This window comes from Lacerta agilis, chromosome 10, assembly GCF_009819535.1.
Source record: "Lacerta agilis isolate rLacAgi1 chromosome 10, rLacAgi1.pri, whole genome shotgun sequence".
NCBI lineage: Eukaryota > Metazoa > Chordata > Lepidosauria > Squamata > Lacertidae > Lacerta > Lacerta agilis.
Genome location: NC_046321.1, coordinates 39,132,866 through 39,158,323, shown reverse-complemented (window position 1 = coordinate 39,158,323; position 25,458 = coordinate 39,132,866). Strand labels below are relative to the sequence as shown.

Genomic DNA, 25,458 nt, shown 5'->3' with positions numbered 1-25,458 from the left:
TTCTCAGCATTTGTTAGCCTGCCAACAAGTATTGCTGTGTCACAAGTTCTGGGCACTTACCAACCTTGCATAAGCAATCTTTACTGCTTAAAGATGGAAAGAAGAAAGCAGTTTAGATACTAACCAGTGGCAACTGAGTAAGTCAGCTATCCTAGGGTTGCCATGTTTCTAGAAGTAAAATTCAGGACACAGAAGTTGCTGAGCTTTTGGGGGGGGGAGGGGGAATTGTTGAGCTTTCTGTAAGCAGTCAACCTCAAAATCCTGGACATTTTGCATATTTTCCTAAATTCCCCCAGATGCTATTTTCAGCAGTTAAATCCCAGACATGTCCAGGAAATTCCGGACATATGGCAAACCTAAGCTATGCAGTCACTCCTTTAAAAATCCTCTCCAGACCCAGAAGACTGTAATAACTATTACCCAGTCATAATGCTCAAGCAAGTGTCCGTTGTCTAATGTTAATCTCCCTTGCTTGAAACATATTATCTAGATCCATTTCAATCCTGTTTCAGGTCTGGATTTGGCACTAAGAGCCTTAAATTTCCCTGATGCATGACCTCTGCCAAGAGACACAAATGGGGCTTTGATCATTCTCTTCAATCTTTTTGGCAGCTTTTGATACCATCAACCAAGGAATCCTTCTGGACAGGAGACTTTGTGACTAGGAGGCATTGCTTCTATTTGTAAAATCAATTCCAGAAGGCAGCATTGTGGAGCTTCTGCTCCACCTCACCATTGCTGCCACCACCACATGCTTTTAGACATTGATATAAAGTGGCTGGGTGACTTCATCCAAAGATTCCAGCACACAGGTGATATTCCAATATGTTGCCATTAACATTCTGTCCCATAGCAACAAAACAGTCTGTATGCAAATGCACATGCACACACACAAAATGATGCAGAGTTGCTGTACTTGCTACTGTTTTGGACAGTGGAGGCAAGGCTCCAAGGCTTATTAGGCAGATGCTGCTGTTGCCAATGGCAATTACTCAGTTAAATCATTGTTGCTAAGCAATCAGAAGAAAGGAATGTGAAGCATTTCCTGTATCTTTCCTACTGAAGAGATTTGCTCTCTTCCAATGGGAGCAGCTTGCAGCAAGTAGTACAGGTACAGAAGGAAAGCAAATGATGCCTTGTGTATGGCTGTGTTGCTGACACAAATGAAACAAGTTAAGCCTCTTCTGCAACTGAAATACAATTACATGCAAAGCTTTACCTGTGGCTGTTCCGGCACACATCCTATTACTTGTGTGTGGTCTTTTTTCTTTTCATTTTTTAACTTTTGGACCCTACACTCCAACATAGCTTCTAACATTCTGAATGTATACTCCTTTTGCCCAAAAAGGATTTTTTAAACTTGGTTTTCAGGCTATGTGCATATATACATATTGCCTTTTCATTCTGCTTAATGAATATAACCAAGATGGCTGTTGCCTACAAAAGTTCATTCCAATGAACTAACTCATGCTCAAGGTACCACAGCATTCTTGATCTATTAACATGTTTTGTGGGCAACGATAGCTACAGTAAAACCTTTCATCTGGCTATTTTGAGGTCCAAACAACACTAACACAATCCTATCTCTAAAAAAACCCATTGAGGTCCTGCATTGCTTAGTATTAATAACCTTTGTAAGTTTAAATGCATTCCACAAGCCTACTAATTCTATTTTGTATCTATGATTATATAAATGCTGACATTTCCTTTAAAAGGTCCCCATCTTTGCATTTCAGAGAACTTATTTTTATTTGTTTAATTTATTTTATTATATGGTTATCTGCAGAAATGGCATAATAAGTGACCAATCTACAAGAAGGGGCCACTGTGTTACCATGCCTTGAGGTGACTATCCCTTGAGGTTGCTATTCACTGCCTAGACCACTGCATTCTGTTCTACCAGGCCTACCAGAGAATCAATATTACACACCCACACACACACAGTGGTCTATTGATATTTGTTTTAATTTTCTTTTTAATTTTAACTTGCTTTTAACTTTTTATTATTTTATTGATTGGCTGTACATTTCTGATACAGTGGTATAAAAATATTTTTATAAAATAAATAAATAAAAAGAAGTCCTTTTTTCTTTGGCGAACATTTGTAGCCATGTTAAGATCATCCTCCATGAACATGGTCTTATTGGTGTATCTGTAAGTGACTGTGGAGGCCAATTCTGGATCCACACGCCCTTCCACAGTGGAAAGATAGGTTTTCAGGCAGGAGTTGATCATGGTGAGGATTTGCCAAATGTATCTTCCTCTTAGTTAATTTCTTCCTTTCGTCCGGACTTCATGCTTCTTCACAGTCCATGACGCATTTGCTAAAGGCTATTCTCCAATTGGAGTGCTCGCAGTATACTATACAGACAGACATAGCTGCTCTGTTTGTCAAGGATCAGGACTATTGCTATACTATTTATATGTAGATACATATTCAATATTCTTATAGAAAAGGGGACCCACTAGGAGCCCTTTTCTATCTTTTTACTTTTACATTGATGTTTAGTTTTAGTGAACTTGACATTTGTAGATAGTCTGCAGAAAAACCCATGCACAGTGAATCAAAATGTTTCACTTAAAACAGATGCAAGTATTAAGGCAGGTCACTGGGAGAATGGATTTGGCAGTTATTTCCCCAAGAACAATCAGCAATTATTTAATGCGTAAGATGCTTTTAATAACTTCAACAGTAAATGCTATATGTGCTATTGTTAATGTCACATGCGTGTACAGAGGTACCTTGGTTTTCGAGCGCCTCAGAAGCCAAACATTTCAGAAGCCGAACACCGAAAACCTGGAAGTAAATACTTCCATTTTCAAATGCGCCTCAGAAGTCGAACTGCTTCTGTTGCACGTTTTTCAATTTTCTCCATTGAACTTGCAGCTAGCGCTTTGCACCTTGGTTTTCAAACGTTTCGAAAGTCAAATGGTCTTCCGGAACAGATTATGTTTGAGAACCGAGGTACCACTGTACTCTGTTACTTAAATTCCCTGGATTTAACAGTGCATATATTAAACATAGGGCATTACAACCTGAAGCACAGTCTCAGCCCAGAACTCATCAACAAAAGTGCAGGGACATCCATTTATTGACTCAGATATCTCTGTTTAAGCACACTTGCTGACCAAGTGTTTGTTATAAAAACAAAATGTGTACAAACACAAACATCTGAACCAGCTATAGAAATCTAAAGGTGCACCTCACTTCCCATCCCTGTCTTGATTTCAGAAGACTGCATTTTGCCTCCCTTGGTGGTCCAGCCATGAGAGAGCATGCAAAGAATTCTTAAACCTGCTCTTCTAGATTGGCATTAGCAGCTCTCTGCTCAATTATCTATGTGTCTTCTCAACACAGACTTGAATGATTTATCAAAACATGTCAAGTCAATTCCCCCACTTTCAAATCAGAAGGACATATTTCTACTCATAATAATTATTCAGAAGCTACCAACAGCTGACTAGCAAAAAAGATTTGTAATATTATCTTCAAGGGAGAAAAGATCAGAACTAAAAATTACCTAATATTTGATCACCTTATTCCACTGACAAAAATGATTAAATATATAGGTTTTACTCCTAGGATAAGCTAAAACAAATACGTTTATGCTAGGAAAGCTTGCTGTCTCTTCACCTATGCAGCCAACTGCACCTCTCTACAAAAGCCTCTCCAGAGAGCAGAGGGGTGCTGAACCATTTGGGATAGGGTGGGAAATTTTAATTCCATTAGCTTTGTTAAGTCAACTTATCTTACAATTCAAGTCACAAGATTCACTTTCACATTAAGATTTTATACAACCATAGCAAAAATATTGTATAGGCAAGTGGCTGATAACATCATGATGCCTCCTATTTTTAAAAATGAACTATAATTAATTAATTCTGTTCTCTTTAAGATCTGAATTGTCTTCATCCTTAAAACAGTAACTAAGACTACAAATTAGGTAAGATAAAGGTAAAAGACTCATGGATGGTTAAGTCCAGTCACATTCAACTATGGGGTGAGCCAGAACTCACGGAAACACCATTTACCTTCCCACCACAGCAGTACCTATTTATCTACTTATGCTCGTATGTTTTTTGACTGCTAGGTTGTCAGGAGCTGGGACAAAGAAACAGGAGCTCACTCCGTCACAGGGATTCAAACTGCCAACCTTATGATCAGCAAGCTCAAGACGTTCGGTGGTTTAGACCAGAGCGCCACCTTTACTAGACATTAAGATAAGACATGGGACCTTACACAAGGCATGCAACCTTACATTACTATTGTTCTGTATCTAGCCTAGAATAAATGACTAAACAACAACAACAAAGCAAATATTTAATAAGTATGTTTGCTTCAGACATGAATCTTAGAAAGCTTGCAGAAAGCTTTAAACTAGTATTGGCACAAAATAAATATTTTCTTTTACTTTTATCAAATATGAAAGACAAAAGCCCTCTGGATAGTCCTTTCATGATATATTTTACACAACGAAGGATTCTGATTTAGAACAGCAGTAGGCAATTTGAAATACTACGCATGACTTTCCCCCCAATGCATTAACCACTGAAAAACATTGTCTGCATTTTTTTGCAGTGGAGCCACACTTGCATGTTAAGCAGCAAATGTTTTGACTATTTTATCAGCCTAGTTGAAAATGTATTCTGATAATCTCCTTGCATTTCAGCATTACAGTACTCAAAGATGCCTTGCTGGAGCCTGAAAATGTTCTTACAGTTATTGCTGATTACGTACTAAATGTCAATCAGGTTTGATAAGATGGGAAGGGTTGAGAAGTTGCAGTTCTTTCTGCAAGTCCACAGCTCTACTAAATATCCTACCCTGCTCCCACCCAGCCACCCATTCACCGAAGTCACTGCCTCAGTTGAAACAAGAGGCTGAGCTATAATTGCCTTCCAAAGGTGTCCAAACCCTAATTCTCCCCAAGTAAAACATTGCACCTAAGAACAGTTCTCTTATTTGTCTGACTCACACTTGACAGAAACTTACAGAAAGTTTCCCATCTACATACAAAGCACACTAGAACATACAACTTAAAATTTGACAATAAAGAACTAGAAAGATGTCAATAATCAGATAAAAAAAAAACTTAGGCTGTAAAGCCCAACTGAATGAAGTTGGATTTTAGGGGAAATGTTTGCAGGACTGCTCTATTAGAATCCTATACAAAACCTTTCCTTTCCCACTTCTTAGATAAATGCCCCAACATCTTGGTTTCTCTACCGGCAAACTAAATTTAGGCCTGAGCTATCTCTGCACTCTACCACTTTCACAGCCTTACCTGGAAAAGACACAAGTTGAATGTGGAACATTCTGCATTCAAAGCATGCTCTCCTCCACCTTGCTGGGTTCTCCTCTTTCAATTCCCCTTTCAGCTCACTAAGAAGCTGCATTTTTAATAATGCAGCAGAAATTTCATCAAATGAAATTTTTAGATTTCTTCAGCAATCTTAGTTATAATTTTGGACACAATAAGAATGGCCCTAGGGTCATATATCCATATAGTAGATCTTTAAGAACCTATGATCCTTCCTGCCTTCTCCATACAATTCTTTTAACCCCTTATAAATAAATATACGCACACACAGAGATTATTATGCTTGATGAATTAATATAAAACAAATATGTAATTGTAATCACTTTAGAGGAGAAAAAACATAGCCGACAAGCATAGTGCTATATTTATAATCTGGGAAGAATGTGTATAAAAAGTGCTGCTCAGAAAAGAATTCAGCTCAGGAATCCCTTCAATGTCCGTAATGAAGATTTATACTACTTCTGTAGCAACAACGGAGACACAGATCATTCTACTTTCACTTTGTTACGTGCATCTTAAAATGCACAGATAATGCTATTTCTTCACTAACACTAATATTCGTGAATATTCTCCCATACACCTGTAGTTTCCACTGAAGCCTGTTGTGGTGCTTGATCATACTGATTCACAGATATGAACACCAGCAATTGAGGCACACAGTGTTTTATTAGTCTGGCAGGACATTTTTTTCACCAAAGCATCCACATATGGCAAACTACAAGACTGAGATAAACATAACATAAACTGGCTTCAATCTGGTCACTAACAAAACAACTGAAAGACTCATCATATGAAAAAGTCTTTTAAAAGACAATGAGTGTTTCTATCATGCTCATTTTGGAAAACACATTTTTGTTAGATTCAGTTCTTTTTCAGATGTTAACTCAAACCTAATCAGCACACTTAAATAAATGGCAAGCCCTATAAAAATACATTGTCAACACATATTTCATTGAAAGTTCCATTCAATTTTCTAGAGACATAATTCTTCCTATTTCTACAGTGTATTTTCTTACATAATCAGGGGCTCTTAAATCTGTATTCAAAATTAATTATAGTTATGTGGCATTTTTAATTGCATATGGTCAATCTTATGCAACATTTTGGTTTTAATACAGATTCTTTTTATGTTTTAATTTTTTATGCAGTAAACCTTTAAAATTACCTTGCCGATTCACTTCATTTTGAAGCAACTCTTCCATTGCCTCTTCTTCAGCAATATCTAATGGAGTGTCCCCTTCACTATTTACAGCTCCTACATGTGCTCCATGACTAATTAAATATCTGAAACAGAAGAAATAGCTTGTTGTTAATATGAAAGCACACCTTTTGATAAAAGTACTAAATACATTTCAGTGAACAAGCTACGAAAACATAAACCAAAGCCTCACACACACTAAAGGGATGGTCTCTGATAGCACTACCTTCCTTACATTTTTGAAAAATAATTTTCAAATTACTTTTCTTAATGTGCTGTCAATCATACAAGTTCTTAATATTTTCTTTAAAAAAACAACAGCTCTCCAAGTGCTTAGTTTCTAACAATAAGCTCCACATCAATTTTTGAATTATTTCAACTGGAAATACTACAGTGGTACCTCGGTTTAAGAACAGTCCGGTTTAAGAACGATTTGGTTTACAAACTCTGCAAAACCGGAAATAGTGTCTTGGTTTGAGAACTTTACCTCGGTCTAAGAACAGAATCCAAACGGTGGAAGGGCACCAGCAGTGGGAGGCCTCATTAGGGAAAGTGTGCCTCGGTTTAAGAATGGACTTCCGGAACGGATTAAGTTCATAAACTGAGGTACCACTGAGTACTTGAGTTTACCTACTTGGCATTCTCTGCTGCTGCCCCATATTATGGAATGTCGTTCATTCTGCTATACATGAAGCAGCAATCACCAGTTGTTTCAGCTATCTTGTAAAGACTTATTTGTTTACGCTTCCTCCAACCCAAAATATCAGAACCTGTTTTATGTATTTGAATCTCCTTCCCATTTGTTTTTATATGCTTTTATGCTGCTGCTTTACTGGTTTTAAGATGTATTTTATATACAGGTATTAAAATATTTTCAAAAGATTAAGCGATTTACCTCTTGCTGCCAGAAGGCCTTTTAACAGGACATGCCAGGAATTGAATCTGGTACCCTCTGCATGCAAATCAAGTGCTATATACCCTTCCCAACAATAAATACTTAGACCAAGATCAAGTGCTGTGAAGAGATATGGCATCACAGTGTAATGTAAAAACGTCTTCTTGGGCCAGATGGAAGAAATGATATGTGATCATGTGATGGATAACAAACTAGACACTGAGGGGGATGGGGTAAAGAGAGAACTAAAAAAGGCCAAACCCTACGCCAAAGGATAAATAGACATAAATCTGATATCAGGAATCATAAGACAGAGAAACCAGTAGGAGAACACTTCAATCTCCCAGGACATTCTATAAAAGATCTCAAAGTAGCTGTCTTAATACAAAGAAATTTCAGAAATAGACTGGAAAGAGAAGTGGCTGAATTGCAACTAATCACCAAACTTAAAACCATGGAGAAACCTGGTCTGAACAAAGACATTGGATTCTTATCTCATTATATCTTTATATACAAAGATACAAAGCTATCTTTAGCCATCTCACCCCTTGCCTTTCCCTGCAAGACTAATTGCAGTCGTTAAGAGTCTTTCCACACCTATAAGCTGATCACCCATTCCTACCACCCTTCTGAGTAATACCCCTCCCCACTCCCTCACTATATTCAAGGATCTGGTGACTTCTGTTTCAGTGTATCTGAAGAAGTGTGCATGCACACGAAAGCTCATACCAAGAACAAACTCAGTTGGTCTCTAAGGTGCTACTGGAAAGAATTTTCTATTTTGTTTCGACTATGGCAGACCAACACAGCTACCCACCTGTAACTAAAAAAGGCGTGTCAGCAGTAGAAAATTGCATTCAAAGCAGAGACAACTATTTTGGAACACACCTCTTCACAGCAAAAGCAGCTCTTCAGTAATTAGCCAGTAATTTGATGAAGTTGTATGCAGTTTTGTTTGCTCAGTTTCATGGCATTAGAATTACTTCTAATGCCAACTTCTAATGCCAACTTCAGAACTAAGAGTAGAGAACAACCTACAATGAATTGTTTCTGTGACGCTGCAAAACTGAGTAAACAGAACACATATAAGTGTAAGCAGAATGAAGGCGAACAAGTGAGCAATGGCACTGTGCCAAAATTTTCAAATGGCAGCTATATCCTTCCTTTCTAAATGAATCTAGAAGTGAATGATACTCTAATTTCTTTCTATACCTACAGCCCAACTCACCTTAGAAACAAAGATGCAATTACTGAGCCACATACAGGGGGGCGGCTGATATGACCCGCTCACATGTTGACAAATGTGTGATGTGGGATCAAAACCTATTCATGCATCAATTTTATTTTATTTAGTTTTTTTCCCAAGGATATACAAATGTATGTTGTTGTTCAGTCGTTCAGTCGTGTCCGACTCTTCGTGACCCCATGGACCAGAGCACGCCAGGCACGCCTATCCTCCACTGCCTCTCGCAGTTTGGCCAAACTCATGTTAGTAGCTTCGAGAACACTGTCCAACCATCTCATCCTCTGTCGTCCCCTTCTCCTTGTGCCCTCCATCTTTCCCAACATCAGGGTCTTTTCTAGGGAGTCTTCTCTTCTCATGAGGTGGCCAAAGTACTGGAGCCTCAACTTCAGGATCTGTCCTTCTAGTGAGCATTCAGGGCTGATTTCTTTGAGAATGGATAGGTTTGATCTTCTTGCAGTCCATGGGACTCTCAAGAGTCTCCTCCAGCACCATAATTCAAAAGCATCAATTCTTCGGCGATCAGCCTTCTTGATGGTCCAGCTCTCACTTCCGTACATTACTACTGGGAAAACCATAGCTTTAACTATACGGACCTTTGTCGGCAAGGTGATGTCTTTGCTTTTTAAGATGCTGTCTAGGTTTGTCATTGCTTTTCTCCCAAGAAGCAGGCGTCTTCTAATTTCGTGACTGCTGTCACCATCTGCAGTGATCATGGAACCCAAGAAAGTGAAATCTCTCACTGCCTCCATTTCTTCCCCTTCTATTTGCCAGGAGGTAATGGGACCAGTGGCCATGATCTTAGTTTTTTTGATGTTGAGCTTCAGACCATATCTTGCACTTTCCTCTTTCACCCTCATTAAAAGGTTCTTTAATTCCTCCTCACTTTCTGCCATCAAGGTAGTATCATCAGCATATCTGAGGTTGTTGATATTTTTTCCAGCAATCTTAATTCCGGTTTGGGATTCATCCAGCCCAGCCTTTCGCATGATGAATTCTGCATATAAGTTAAATAAGCAGGGAGACAATATACAGCCTTGTCGTACTCCTTTCCCAATTTTGAACCAATCAGTTGTTCCATATCCAGTTCTAACTGTAGCTTCTTGTCCCCCATAGAGATTTCTCAGGAGACAAATGAGGTGATCCGGCACTCCCATTTCTTTAAGAACTTGCCATAGTTTGCTGTGGTTGACACAGTCAAATGCTTTTGCGTAGTCAATGAAGCAGAAGTAGATGTTTTTCTGGAACTCTCTAGCTTTCTCCATAATCCAGCGCATGTTTGCAATTTGGTCTCTGGTTCCTCTGCCCCTTCGAAATCCAGCTTGCACTTCTGGGAGTTCTCGGTCCACATACTGCTTAAGCCTGCCTTGTAGAATTTTAAGCATAACCTTGCTAGCGTGTGAAATGAGTGCAATTATGCGGTAGTTGGAGCATTCTTTCTCACTGCCCTTCTTTGGGATTGGGATGTAGACTGATCTTCTCCAATCCTCTGGCCACTGCTGAGTTTTCCAAACTTGCTGGCATATACAGACAGACAAACATGCAAGTGTCTGGGGGAATAATAGTTTTTCATTTGAAAGATGGGGGTTGTGGTACAGTAAATAGTCAAACCATCTATTGCAGGCACGTCCAACAGGTAGATCGTGATGTACTGGTAGATCACTGGATGTCTGTGGTAGATCACTGGCTCCCCCCAAAGAAGCTCAACAACTTTGGCTCCCTTAAAAAAAGCTCAATATTTTTGCCCTGTACCCCCCAAAACTGGGGCTTTCCTTCTCCCTAAAAAAAAAGCTGAACAACTTTGATCTGAATGCCTAAAAAACGTGCCTTCCTCCTCCCCAAAAAAGCTGAACAACTCTGACCTGAACCCCCCAAAAGGGGGTAGATCACTGCCAGTTTTTAACTCTGTGAGTAGATCGCTGTCTCTTGGGAGTTGGCCACCCCTGATCTATTACAACACACACAAAAAGAATGCAAAAGGTTCTGCATTGACCCCAATTCACCCAGGGAGTAAAATAAATGAATCTGTATCCTGTTTCAAGAGTAGTAAAGAGTAGTAAGAGGGATATTTTATCTCTGATCTTAGCACTAAGCACCAAAGCACTGAGCTTGGAGATGATTCCCCCTGTCCGCAATTTTAAGAACATTGCCTTTTAAACTTTGAACAGATCCTTGAGTGTTGGAGTGAGAAGAACTTGAATGGTGATGGAGGGGGTGGAAGGGAGGGCTGTCTGATGGCATGTCTGGTGCTAAAGATCAGATAAGCACCATTTCAAGAAGTTAACCTTAAGGGATTCTACATTTCAAGTAATCTTCCCTCTCCAGGATCAAGCCATGCATGGCATGGGGCTTCTCAAAGTTCCTTGAAACATCAGCACATCAACTATGTGGGAAGTTAAACACAACAAAAGTATGTAGACTAAAACAACTATTAGACAAAACATTCCCTCTGTAATGTCATCTCAGGGCCTTTCTGACTACAGGTTCTATTATTTTTATTTTTATTTTGCTGAATATACTAAATTAAACTTTGAATATATTAAAATAGGAAGTACTCAGGTTGGTATATTAAAATTAAAACATAAGTCTAGACAAGGGGAAGCTTTCCAGATGCTATGGACTGCAATTCCCATCAGCCCCAGTCAGCACAGTCAATGCTAAGGGACATTGGGAATTTTAGTCCAAAACATCTGGACTCACACATTGGCTCACCCTGGTTTAGACATATAAATGGAATATAAAGTCTATCAGAAGCTTGTTAATTTTAAGTTATATATAGAAAATCAATGTCCTGAGGCAATACCTATGAATTATAGACATTGGTGATAAAAACAAGCAGGAGGGAGTGGCTACTTCCATGAGGTATGACTAGAGATGTAAAATTTCCGAAAATTTTGATGCTCGGAAAAAAAACGTTTTTTTCAGGGAGGAAATGGAAATTTTCGGGAAAATTGAAAAAAATGCTACATTAGTACTTTTTTCTTTTCCAGATTGAAAGTCATTCTGTTACTTTAGAAACATAAAATATAACTTTGGACAATTTTAATGGGCATAAAATTATCACAACTAGCATATTAAAAATATAGTGCATTTTATTATTACAAACATAATTTACTTTTAAAATAATATTTATTTGTAACAAATAGAGCACCAATCTCCTGAACTGTTTACTAGTTTATGTGGAAGGGGGGAAAACTCCATAAAATAATTTTTAAAAATCCAGAAGTAACAATTATTCATATTTCCTCTCCACAGTATTTAAAAAAACATTCTCATAAAAAGAACAAAAGAAGGAAGTGGGACTAAGTTTCGATGAATGGGCATGAAATTAAATCAGAATCATTTTCTGGGCTGTAATTAAGTACAGTGGTGCCTCGCTAGACAAAAAACTCGCTAGACGAAGGCATTCGTCTTGCGGAAGGCTGCCCCGCTAGACGAAAAAGTCTATGGGGCTGTCTCGCAAGACGAAAAATGTTTGTCTTTTTTTCGTTTAGCGAAAGCGCAGCTGTCATTGCCGCTTCGCTAGACGAAAAAACCGCAATACGAAAAAATTCGTAGAACGAATTATTTTCGTCTTGCACGGCACCACTGTATATACTTTCAGGCCGTTTTTGTTGCTCTATATTTTCTTCCAGTGCTTTGAGCCGTAGTGAAGAGGAACAGAACCAAGGCATACCACATGTATGCAAAAACAAAACTGAAACCTTTTTCTTTTCTGGTGACAACAGCACCTCCTAAAGGAAGAAATGTATCTTGTTCTTGCATTGGAGAGTTCAGTTTGTAACCTAGGACTTGCTTGTCCTCACAGAAATTAGAATAATCTGATACCATACATATTTTTTAGAAATGATTTATAAAATATTTGAACTCCTTATCTTAAAATATTTTATCCATCATGTTAAAATAAAACATTCCATAATCTATTTTAATTTTGCCAATTTTTCAGAAAAAAACAACAAAAAAGCTTCAGGAATAAACCGGGGGGAAACGGTTTCCCCCCCCCCCCGAATTTTTCCGGTTTTTTTCCGGACCTTCACATCTCTAGGTATGACTTTTAAGCTAATAATAATAATAATTTTATTTATACCACGCCCATCTGGCTGGGTTTCCTCAGCCACTCTGGGTGGTTCCCAGCAGAATAATAAAAACACAATTAAAAAAATTAAAAACTTCCCTAAACAGATGTCTTCCAAAAGTCAGATAGTTGTTTATTTCCTTAACATCTGAAGGGAGGGCGCCACTACCAAGGAGGCCCTCTGCCTTCCAAAGCATCAGGCTTGTATTAAGTTACAGACAGTATACTAGACTAGTTGGACCTTTTCATCTGATCCAGCATGACAATTGTGTTCATACACTAACATCTACCCCAGAAGAAAGGAAAAAAATCACTTTGTCATGCCAGTAACTGGTTTTTGCAGTGCCATTCAATGGTACAAAGTGCCATTTACCACAGATTGACATCATGGAGACAAAGATGGTGACTTATCCTCTTAAGATGTTTGAGGAGTCAATATAAATTTATAACCATTTGAGACTTGTTACTTTTAAATAAATTTATTTCCTGTGATAATTTACCAGTTATAATTTAAATATGTTGCGTGTTGCCTTACTTGTCTAAGCAGACAGTAATTTGCATTTCTGATGTTATGTAACTTGTCATTACTGATTATTTGTGTTTTATTTTCTGGAAAAAATTTATTTTAAACTTTATATTAATTTTATTAATGTTGCACTAAAAATACTGTACCATGTAGATATGCTTATTACCTGAGTCTTTTTTATATTCCTTTTACTTTAAAAGCTACATTTCATACATACACACCATAATTAGAATTCAAAGTTGATGGTAAATATATGGTTAGTGACAGGCTTAGTGATTAACGTGAGTCATTCACGTTGAATTTTCAATTTCAAGTTTGGTGCAAAAAATCAAAGAATGTGAATTCACTGCATTGTCCCATTGAGTATCTGTACAGTTTTTGGTTACCATCTGAACAGGTTTACCCATGAATAAACATGGATATTAACTAATTATATCTTTTTCATTGCATTAAAATGAACATTCTATTTTAAATGAAAATTCTCTAATATTCTCATTAATCGAGAATATTCTCAAGAATATTCTCCAAAAGATTATTCTCAAGAATTTAACATCACTAGTGAGAAGTCCCATTTTATTCAGTAGGACTTTTTCCAATACGTATGCCTAAGATTGCTGGCTTCATTGCATGCACAGATAGCCAAAATGCCTCACTTGTATGCTGATAAAGTTCAGCAGATGGTTCTCTAACAGTTTAAATTATTGTTACATTAGTGTGCACTAAGGAATTGCAAGTAGGAGCAGCAACAAATTGTTGCAGCAACTGTTAAATTTAACACAGGCTTTAAAATAAGGGAGAATAAAAATTGGAATAAGGAATGCTAGAAGTAGAAGTGATATCTTTATGTATACAAATCCATTCTTTTCAAAGAAAAGCATACTGTACAAAGCTAAACTATCATAATCTTTAGCGATCACTCGTAGCCGAGTAAGATTGTCTTCCACGAACACAGTCTTAAGAACCACAGTGATTACCTAATATTAAATGAGTGAAAACAACCAGAAAATGCAATCTTATGAATACCTTGAGTGATCCAGTATTCTATTGTGTCATCCTAGTCAAAAAATATTCAGTGTGGGAGGCATCTCAAAATATGTTCTTAGACGTTATGCTCATTTCAACCTAGTTAACATCTGAGACACAAGCAGATTAATCCATCGATAGTATCCATTTTTATTGGACTTATGCAGCCACTGAATTAAAAAGCAAAGTACAGGAAAAGGAAGTGACTATTAAAACAATGGATGATGGCCAGACTGTCATCAACACTACCATAACAAACTATGCCTGCCAATCCCCTAGACTTTTGTTTCCCAGCCAATACTTAATCATGGAGTGTCTAGAATAGTCTGCCCCATCATGTCACTAATATCAGCAGCACCAGAAACTGAGGCCCAGGCTACCTGTTCAGCACATATCCATTACAAGCTGTTTTTCAACATTAGAAAAAGTATGCTTTCTCAATTCATATGTATGCAAAGTGAATAAAGTACTAAGAAGAAGAAGAGAAGAAGAGTTTGGATTTGATATCCCGCTTTTCACTACCCGAAGGAGTCTCAAAGCGGCTAACATTCTCCTTTCCCTTCCTCCCCCACAACAAACACTCTGTGAGATAGTGGGGCTGAGAGACTTCAGAGAAGTGTGACTAGCCCAAGGTCACCCAGCAGCTGCATGTGGAGGAGCGGAGACACGAACCCGGTTCCCCAGATTACGAGTCTACCACTCTTAACCACTACACCACACTGGCTCTCTAAATAACTAAATAACATCTGTTTCAGGAAAGTCATACCTCGTTTCATGAGCTGAATGCCAAATTGGAACTAGAACTATGAAGGAAAGCACAAACAGAATATGACACTACCTATAGGAGAAAAGCATCCCATAAAAGATAGAACAAGACCAAAGTAAGTACCGTGGTACCTCTGGTTACAAACTTAATTCGTTCTGGAGGTCGGTTCTTAAGCTGAAACCGTTCTTATCCTGAGGTGCGCTTTTGCTAATGGGGCCTCTCGCTGCGCGTGCACCTCTAACACATGATTTTCGTTCGCATCCTGGGGCAAAGTTCGCAACTAGGAGCAGCTACTTCCAGGTTAGTGGAGTTCATAACCTGAAGCGTTCGTAACCAGAGGCACCACTATAGTTATACTATACCAAAGCAAGGGGGAAACCTGTCTGAAGTTGAGGATTTCTATTCCATTCCCCACTAAATAAACTACAAATCTAACTGATTTGCACGTCATCTAAGCAAAACAGCAAACTGAGCTTTTCTCTATGAACTGTCTTCATTGAGTCAAACTGCTACTCCAACAGTATGGACTGTATTCCCAAGATCACGGTAAGAGGCAGACACGCAGAAGTTAGTTTAAAACAAAAACAAAAAACCCTCCTTTAGGAAAAAACAGGCCCTTTCCTGCAATCTTTCTGTCAAGGGCTTCTAAAGCAACAGGCATAAAACAAGACAAAAAGGAAACCTCAACATAATTTGAAAAGGTGAAAACAGGATGGTTCCAGTAGATGCGAATATCACTAATTCCCTCCCAAAGAACAAGAGTGTCCCCAAATAATTACATCTTCCAGATAAGAATGAGGTTTCAAAGTCCACATTCCTCTCTTCAACCTTTCAAAAAGAAAACAATAAGTTGCCTGCAGTGGGACTAGAGATTCCTAGAATTGCCCTTCTTAACTTAAGAACCTAGATGGTCATTCTCCGAGTTACCTCTAGAACTGCTCCAGAAGCAGCACAAACCAGAATTTAAGGAAAGTATGCAGCACTGAACAAAATGGTCTCTTCCCATGAACTTACAAATAAAGTTTCTAACAGTAACTGTGCCGTCTAGTCATACTAAATGTCAACATTATATACACTTTCAAAGCAGTTTCAATGTGAATGAGATTATGTATTACTCAGAACTTATGAAGGTCAATTAAAACATTAAATTGTTTATTTTAACTTTAACAGTGCAATGCTATGCATGTTTACTTATATGACAAAGAGAACACATGGTTTGCATGCCAGAGAAGATCTGGCATCTCAGATTGAAAAAAATCAGTTAACAGGTGACAGAATCTCTGCCTAAGAGTCAAAGTAGGGCTAGATGGATAAATACAGTCTGATTTAGTAATTAGGTAGCCTCCTACACTTGACTTTACTAAGTGGGTTAAATAAATGTGGTTAAACAGCCTTTGATTGTGTTTTTTCCTTGCAAATTTTAACACACACACCTGGCAAACATTTATTAAAAGCTGAAGTATTAAGTTGCTGTTGGCATCCATCTGTCTTGGGAGACAATGGAAGAGGGCGCCATTGGGGGTAAAGTCAAACCATTGGAGAGTTACAGCGCCGACTGTGGCTGTAGAGACCAATATGGGAGAGACATGTTTTACTGAAGCTGGGGCAGATGAAGGCATCTGGTTTATTCTCTCTGTGCTCCTCCCAGCAATCATTCCTCCTCTGGTCACTGCTATAGATGCATGACCTGACTGCCTGTCTCCAGGAACTGTGGTCATCAGCAAGGAATTCCCACACGGTAAGGCTAATGTTCTCAGCCTTCATGTCATGTTTGCAGACATCTTTATAATGCAGAGTTGGTCTGTCAACAGACCTGGTGCCTAAAGTCAGCTCCTTAAAAGCAAAATCAAGAATCAATTTCTGGTTTGTAGCTTGCAGGAGCCATAAAGTAACTCTCTCCCCTTCACCTGACACCATCATCCAAGCATATACTGTTTCAAAACAAAGAAGTAAATATTGTTCTTCTGACCACACAGTACAACCTCAGGTACTTTCTACCCATGTAGCTTCACACTCATCTTAAGCAAAAAAGCAGCTTTAGTCTTGGTGAAAGGCAGATCTATGCCCACATGATTCAAACAAAGCACTGAGAGCCAGAGTGACCATAGGAAGCAGGTGCAGACTGACCACACCTCTTCGAGGTAACAATAACTATTATCATTTTAATTACAAACCCAGCGGAAGGAGAATATAGTCCTAAACAGGTTTTGTCTATCTGAGCCGAAGAAATAGTGTGACCAACTATTCAGTTTGGCAGAACTCAATAATACAAAGGATATGAAACATCAGTTGTGATTGCAGTATCAATTAGAAGTTCTTGCCTTGAGTCTCACATGTCTTACAAGTTGTTAACTTTTTACAAATAGTCAAGCCAAGTCCAGCAAGTCACAAAAATAATCATAATCAAACCAACTGTTCACTTCTATCACAATGCAGATCAAACTTTCAGTATTAGGGTACCTAGGGAGCACTGTTCAAAATCCTCCAGGCACTAGGCACATTTTGCGACTGATGCAAGTCAACTTGCAACCAAGGAAAGATATCGTGTCATCAGGTTTGGACACTGACATCTCCACCATCTGGTTGGCATGCAACATCATTTTCTGTTGCTGTGCATGCCCCCACGTTCCCCAGTATCAAAAGATATTGTTGCGTACCAGCCAGCTTGTCGATTTGTAGTGATCTCTTGTTGCTGTCTTTTTCTGGTTTGTTTTATTTGATGCTTTATTGTGTTGTATACTGCTCTGAGATTTTTCCTTTAAAATACAGAGCAGTACAGAAATGAAATTAATAATAACAGTAATAATAATGATGATGATGATATAAATTTCATATAAATGGCAATCCAGGTTTAAGGTGCCATTTGGTGACTAGCTTATGTATCTGAGTGAATCATAGGCATTTTATAGCACAGTGATATCTTAGCTATATCATGCTGTATACCAGATGGCAGGCATGACTGTCCAATCTAGTCATGAGTGAAGCATATCTCTTACAACACCAGTGTCATAAAACAGGTCCAGACTGCATAACCAACAGTCAAGGATGATGTGAGCAACATCTGGAGGGCCACAGATTCTCCATCCCTGTCTTAAAAGAAAACTAACTAGCCTATTATGTTTAGAAACACGAAGAAAACAAAAATTATTAACTTCAACCAAGAATGAAGCTAGACCACACAGCATAGATCAGGTGGCTAGGTTCACAAAAACTTTTGTCAAGCATTGAGAAAATGTGGACACTCTAGCAATACATGATGTTTAACAGTTCTGGGAATGCTGCAAGACAACCACGCAAGAGTCACCCTACCCCAAAAAGGTATGGATGAGTATGGACCCTGTGTCTTAATCCTTAGCCAAGCCAGGAAAACTTCCTGCTTACAACTCCTAACATAAGCATTCAACCATGAGTAAATTATTTGTTTGAGGTCAGGACTGCAAGAGTTTGAAGGGACTCCAAGGGTCATCTTGTCCAACCCCCTGCAATGTATCAAAATAAAGCCCCATGTAGACAATGACCTACTTTTAAGGCTACTAATGTCTGAATCACAGTTGCAAAGCCAAGAATGGCCACACTTGTCTGATCAGATAAAAGTTTACAGAAGGAGCTCCCAGCTGCAGAGACCACTTGGGCCCCAAGTGATAAAGATGGACTCAGGCACATCTCCAGGCTGTGAACCTGTTCCATGAGAAAAAGCTCAACCTCTTCCAGAACAGACATTTTGCCACAGGATTCAAACTCATTATACTGGTCTTCATCCAGCCCACTAACTGCAACCAGGCCCTGGTCTAAGGCTTCTACAGCCTCACCCAATTTAGATGCAAAAGAAAGCAGGTTCAATTGTGATCAGCATACTGAAGGCATCCTGCTTCTAAACTCCTAATGCCTGCTTTCAATAGTTTCAGAGAGCTCCTAAAAAGCTTTGGTATCGTTTAGATCCAAAAAAAACTTTGAGGATAAAATGTTCCCCTGTGGGACACCATAACAAAAGCAACATGGGGCCAATGAGCATTTTCTCAGTGTAACTCTCTGAACTTGACAATGTAGAATCAGAACTATTGTAGTACAGTGCCTCCAATGCCCATCTCACAGAGTTGGTCCCGGAGGATACTACTGTATGGACAATGGCATCAAAAGCCACAGAGGAATGGGGGTGGGGGAGAACACCTGGAGTCCCTGTGCTGTGCCCACAACAAAGGATATCCATTAAGGCCACTAAGATTGATTCATTTCCATCACCAGGAAAGAACTGAGATCAAGAAAATGAGAAACCTGCAGGAATGTCTGCAGCTGCTGTGCCCCTACTTTCTCCAGCACACTCCCTAAAAAGCATTAACTACATTCTGAGCCTGCTCAGTCACATCCTCTTTACTAGTTTTTGTTTGGCAAGCAATTATTTCTTTCATCTTCAACAAGACTGTTTAGGAGGGTGTGCTCTGGATGAAATGCCTATTACCTTCACACTTGAAAAGTGGAACATTTATGTACAACTGCTCTGCAAACATAAAAATGTATTTTTATGACACACAGAGAGAGAGAGAGAGAGACTCAAAAGTAGTAATGTGTAATATTTCCTGATTATAATTTTATTGATATATATAATAAGTTATTAATAGATTATATATGTACACATACAGACACATCTGTATGTGTAATACATAAAGGAGGGGTATGAATGTGTGTGCGTACAGCATAAGTACTGCTTATTCAATGGAATTACACACATTTATTCTACTATAACAGGCAAGGTGTCTTAGTTAAAATCTTAGCAACGCCATGGGCAAATAACTATTGAAACTTCAGTCCCACACATCAGAGGAACAACAAATGAGATACGAAAACCATATACAATAAACCTACTCACGTACCCCTTAAAAAGTAGTTTCAGCTGCCACATGAAAAAATTACTGAAATTTACAGCTGCTAAAATGCCATTCTAGTTTATATGTTAGCTCAAACAGAATTCTGACACATACTGCAGAGTCAGAAAGAATACAGCTAGTACTGCTTCCTTTTAAGGACAAACAGGATCCTACGTTACTATATGCAATGCAAGAGGCGTCAATGTATAGCCTGGACAGGTTTAGGTTTCTCAAGCTCAGAGTTCTTCCTCTTAAGGGCACCCAATACATCAAATTGAAAGGTTAAAAGATTGTGGAGAGCTATCCTTAAAAGCTACAGACACCCTATTTGTAAACTTCCCAGAAAATTCTATCAACATCCCAAGATAAGACAAAGACAAACTTTAGCTAAATGCAGTGCTTGTTCTTTAACCCTAGATATAATTAAGTATCAACAAAAGGTCTGGTGCTCCAGTGTTGACTATTTCACAGTGAAACAAAAAACACAGGCCTCAAATCAAGTATCAAGTGCTCATTTCTAGAATATATGTTCAGATATATGACTTTGTCACAAGATGATTAACAAATGTAGACTGCCGCAAATCTCAAATTCGCCTTTCAACGTAATTTTATTATGAGGAGTGAGGGAACTGCATTTTTCTTCTTGTCATAAAGAACCCAGTTCTCATCTCATTAAATATGGAATACATTGCTCAAAGTATCCTGTCATTAAACAGCTTCTTAGCAACGGTTGCATCATAAGTCTACTAAATATCAAGGTAAGTTATGTTAAATATAGGGAAAAAATCCTTACTCTGCTATATCAAGATATCCACAGGAAGCAGCCGCATGTAGAGGTATCCAGCCTTCATTATCTGGTTGATTAATACTGGCTCCATTTTCCACCAGAAATTTCACCATATCTACATTATCATCTATGCAAGCCTATAAACAGAAGAAAAAAGTGTTAAGGTTGTTTTACCAATTGGCCAAATGTCATTCTATGACAATAGATCTAACCGCAAACAGCCCATTCTGCAACCAAACAGGCAGCAATAAGCCATTATCCCACATAAAGCACATGTTCATATGATTTATGCTACATGAATTAGCCCATCATTTTCTTTTATTTATTCTGCATAAATATAAGAATATCTATTGCCATTTCGAGTTCACTACAGACACCTGCAACATGTTCCTTCCATTCATGACAAAATGTTCTTCTTATACGTGGTTGTTTGGTATATTTCTTCTCTGCCAGCTCACTGCCAGCCTTAGAAGGATAGAAGAGAATGCAGAGAGCATGTCTCCACTTTGTGATATATACAGAACTGTGAGGTTGTATGTCTTATCTGCCATAAGCTAGCCTAATACTCTTCACTTTTTGACAGTGTGGGGAACAAAACAGACCCTGCAGAGTTTCTAAAAAAGATGTAGAAGAGAAAAACACATCACAAGACATAGCAAAAAGCAAATTATGTCAGTTTCCTTAGGGTGCAATTCAGTTTTGAGCTTATACTGTAAAACCATGCATGTTTGGGTACCTAGATACCTTGAGAAACCTCTATGAGAATTAAGATTTCTATTATATGTATAACTAAAATACAGCTTTCAATTGCCTGAGTCACACAAGTAAATCAGTTTGTCTCAAATAACGGCTTAGTTGTGACTATGCACCCCTGCCATGTAGGTCCCCGCATTGGTTCCTCCTCAACTCAGCACAGTACCCACACAGCTCTATTATGGCTTTTTGTGCCATCCAAATCCTGGGGTGGTGGTGGTATGTTCTCAGACAAACCACAAGCAATAAATCATAAGTAAACCAAGAACAAACCTTGGCTTATTTATGGCTTAGCACTCAGCCACAAACTGGGTTCAGAAAACATGGCAAGCCATACTACGGCATGTTTGAGCCATGTGGGTGCCATGTGCAAGGGGAAAAGCCACACTGGGACCTCCAACAGTAACATGGAGCTATACAACATTAAACTATCAAAATCCAATGCCTTCACTCAAGGTACGTAATCCAACCACAACAATGTCACATGTTTTTGTCCTCTTGGATCTGAAGGTTTGCTTTTGTAGAAAGCAAAAACTATGTCCAACAATTCTATGTCAGAACTGTTACTCTCTAATCCTAAACATCTTCAGGACTCCATTGAAAACCCTGAGCAAAAGGCCATGACCCTCATCAGAAGACAACCTACAGCCTGCAAATTATTAAGGTTAACAGAAACAAGTGTCCAACATCACATGCCTTTTCCTTCTCCACTGGACTAGCTACTCATTTACAGCATGGCTCGCTCAGCACAAGTATTCCATTTTAGACTGAGAACTATAAACCATATAGAAAGGTAAAGGTAATCTCATGGGCACCATCAATACATGTACACATGAAAACACTCAAAAAATCACTGTCTTAAAACACACTCAGTGTAACCCTGCACATGTCTACCCAAAAGCAAGCCCAAGAGAATTTATGCAGCAGCGGAGACCTGTACTGCTTGGTGTTTACAGTCATTTTTCATTCATGTGCACTTCACTGACAATTTCAAAACGGTTCAAACTAGCCAGCATTACTGCAATTTTGCTCAAAGGCTCATAGAAACTGAAAACATGGGTGAAAAACATTGCATTGTGACTACAGACTAAAACTGGACTGGTATATGCACTGAACATGTGGTTCTGAAGGGAAAGAGAAATAAAAACTACCAGCTGCATGGGCATGGGTAAAACTGTAACTAACCCATTAACAAGAGGCCTTGCAAAGTGTAACATGTGGTGATACAGGGTGAGATGGTCCTGACCTACCAACCAGAGGCCTTGGAAAAAGTGAGACTATGGTGCAACCTCATGTTATGGACGGGATACAGTGGTACCCCGTGTTACGCACGCGATCCATTCCGGATTGCGCTACGTAACACGGGCATGCTTAACACAAACGCCCCCCCCAAAAAAATAACCTGGAAGTTCGCGCGTTTTTGTGCTTCTGCGCATGCGCTCTGGGGAGGACTTCCGGGTCGCAGAGGTCCGTAAGTCAAACGTACGCAACATGGAGCATATGCAAATCAAGGTATGACTGTACTAGGGACGGGGGGCCTGCTATGGGTGGGTTGGTGGTTTCTTGTGATATGGCAGGTTAATAACTGGGTATAGAAAGCAAATCCATGGTTTCAAGAAATATATCAGTTAATGTCTGAATGTAAGATTATGGAGAGGAGTGTTGACTGGATAATCTCATATATTATCAATAATGCACTATATATTATATTGTTGCTTCAATATTGTTAGGTAAAGGGACCCCTGAACGTTAGGTCCAGTCGCGAACAACTCTGGGGTTGTGGCGCTCATCTCACTTTATTGGCTGAGGGAGCCAGCGTACAGCTTCCGGGTAATGTGGCCAGCATGACTAAGCCGCTTCTGGCGAACCAGAGCAGCGCATGGATATGCCGTTTACCTTCCTGCTGGAGCAGCACCTATTTATCTACTTGCACTCTGATGTGCTTTCAAACTGCTAGGTTGGCAGGAGCAGGGACCGAGCAACAGGAGCTCACCCCATCGCAGTGATTTGAACCGCCAACCTTCTGATCGGCAAGCCCTAGGCTCTGTGGTTTAGACCACAGCGCCACCCGCGTCCCTCATCCCATTATATTTTCTCCTGCAGCCTCCACTCAAGCTCCCCCCCTTTTTTCTATGCTACCAGACAGCTGTCACACTAAAGTATTAAGCAATCTATGAGGTGATTTAGAATTATGGGGTCCAGATGGTCATAAAACAATTGCAAGAAAAACACCCTCTTTCTCAGTTCAAATTTTGGAAAGTTGGACTTCCGGCGAGGTCGCCATCACGGCGGTCGTGGGTTGCCTCGGCAGTGAGGCGACCCATCCAGCCCGGGGGTTGGAGCCCTGCCACCGCTACGCGGGGCTCCGGTGAGGCACGGGAAGAGCGTCCCGTGCCTCGGGCTCCCCGGCGGGCCCGCTAAGCTACGCGCCCTTCCCTCGCTCCCCCTGTAAAGGGGGAGTGGGGGTGAAGGGAATGCGGAGCTGGGCCATTAGGGGAAATGCCCCAACCGGGCGGAAAAGCGGCGAGAACCGGCCGTGGTGAGCGAGACGTTCTACCTGAGAGAGATGAAAGGAAAAGAAGCTGAGGGTCGTAAGTACTTAATTGGATTAACTGCTGAGTTCAAAGACTTAACGACTTAACGACCCTGGAGGCTGCAGACAAAGGCAGACCGCCTGTCTCCCTTCGGAACTGAGAAAAATAACAGATAGTGATGCTGTTGCTATTGAATGGATACATTGTTAAGACTTTTTGAGGAGTGAGACTTTATAGATCTCCCTTGGGGGAGGAAGAGGATGGAAAATATTCCTTTTGAAAGTTTTAGTCTTTGCGTCCCGGTTTCAGAGAAAATGGCCGCGAAAGCTCTGAACCGAAGTGGAAAAGTACTGAGTACTGTTACATTGAAATAGAAACTGAAATTTGATACCTATGCCCATCCTCACCATGCTGGGCTATGTTTTTGAAATTGTTTTGGACTCTGAACTAACTGATGAAGAAAGGATTATTTTACTGGAACTGGAATTGATTAATCGGAAATTGAAGGTTTTGAGTGGGGGTTTGAAGGAAAATATATTTCCCACAGAGGAGACCTTCCAGATACTTGACACTATGGAAGAATGTCTGGGCAAAGAGTTGAAGGAGTTGTTTGAGAAATTGAGTGAGTTGGCATGGCGATCCCTGGAAAAAGGAGCGTTTCTCGATGGTGGCAGCTCGAGAACGGCAAGGAATGTTATATCCAGCCCCCGAGGTGTGAGCTCGGGAGCGATGGTCAAGAAATTAAGATATTTACAAATAGAAGAATGCAGCATTGAATGGGAGAAGCCGAGAGATGAACAGTGTATCCTGATGCTCGATGCAAAGATGGTTGGGGACGGTGTCTGGCTGGTCTGGCCCTGTGGACGTATAAGAAAAAAGGACAATCCGAGGAGCGGTTCCGGTGAAAGACGGAGAAGGACACTAGACAGAGGGGGGATAGGGTGAACTTTACTAAGCATAAAATATAAATGCTTTGTTATGGTAATCTGAAATCGGAAGGTTAAGACTGTAAGCTTTATTTTAATTTTCAATAAGAAAAGGGATATGCTGAAACTTTTTGATATTAGCAACAGTTTAAGGGAAGAAGAATAATTTAGATTTAATATAAGAGCAATTTGTTAAGACCCAAAGAATTGTTATTAAGATTGTGGTTTAAGGTTCGAATTGTATTAAGTGAATAAAATTTTTCGAGAAAGGATGTTATTAAAGTAGAATAATGGATATAAAACTGAAGGAGAGAGGGTGGGGGAAGTCAATTGTTAAGATTTGGAACTAGAAGATTTTCTTAAGTGAGGAAATAAGAAGAATTGTATTTGTGTTTGTATTTGATTTATATATGTGGGTGTGGGTTATGTTTTGTTATGAAAATGACAATAAATTCTTATTAAAAATAAAAAATAAAAAAAAACAAATTTTGGAAAGTTGTTCTGTACTTATTGAAACAAACTAATGCCCTGAAATTTCACTACTAATTC

At 39.3% G+C, this 25,458-nt stretch overlaps 1 protein-coding gene across 6 annotated transcripts in view; it reads right to left on the bottom strand.

The window, feature by feature from the left end:
* Nucleotides 1-25,458, bottom strand: part of PPP1R12A (protein phosphatase 1 regulatory subunit 12A) — a 98,877-nt gene that overhangs the window by 48,395 nt on the left and 25,024 nt on the right. For all 6 annotated transcript variants that reach the window (XR_004427463.1, XR_004427464.1, XM_033162802.1 and 3 more), the window contains exons 2-3: nucleotides 20,703-20,833; nucleotides 6,487-6,605 (exon numbers count right to left, since the gene is read on the bottom strand). Coding sequence is in view for 4 of the 6 variants with exons in the window: in XM_033162802.1 (XP_033018693.1) it covers nucleotides 6,487-6,605; nucleotides 20,703-20,833 (250 nt within the window). In the remaining 2 variants the exon portion in view is untranslated. The remainder of the gene's footprint in view (nucleotides 1-6,486; nucleotides 6,606-20,702; nucleotides 20,834-25,458) is intronic.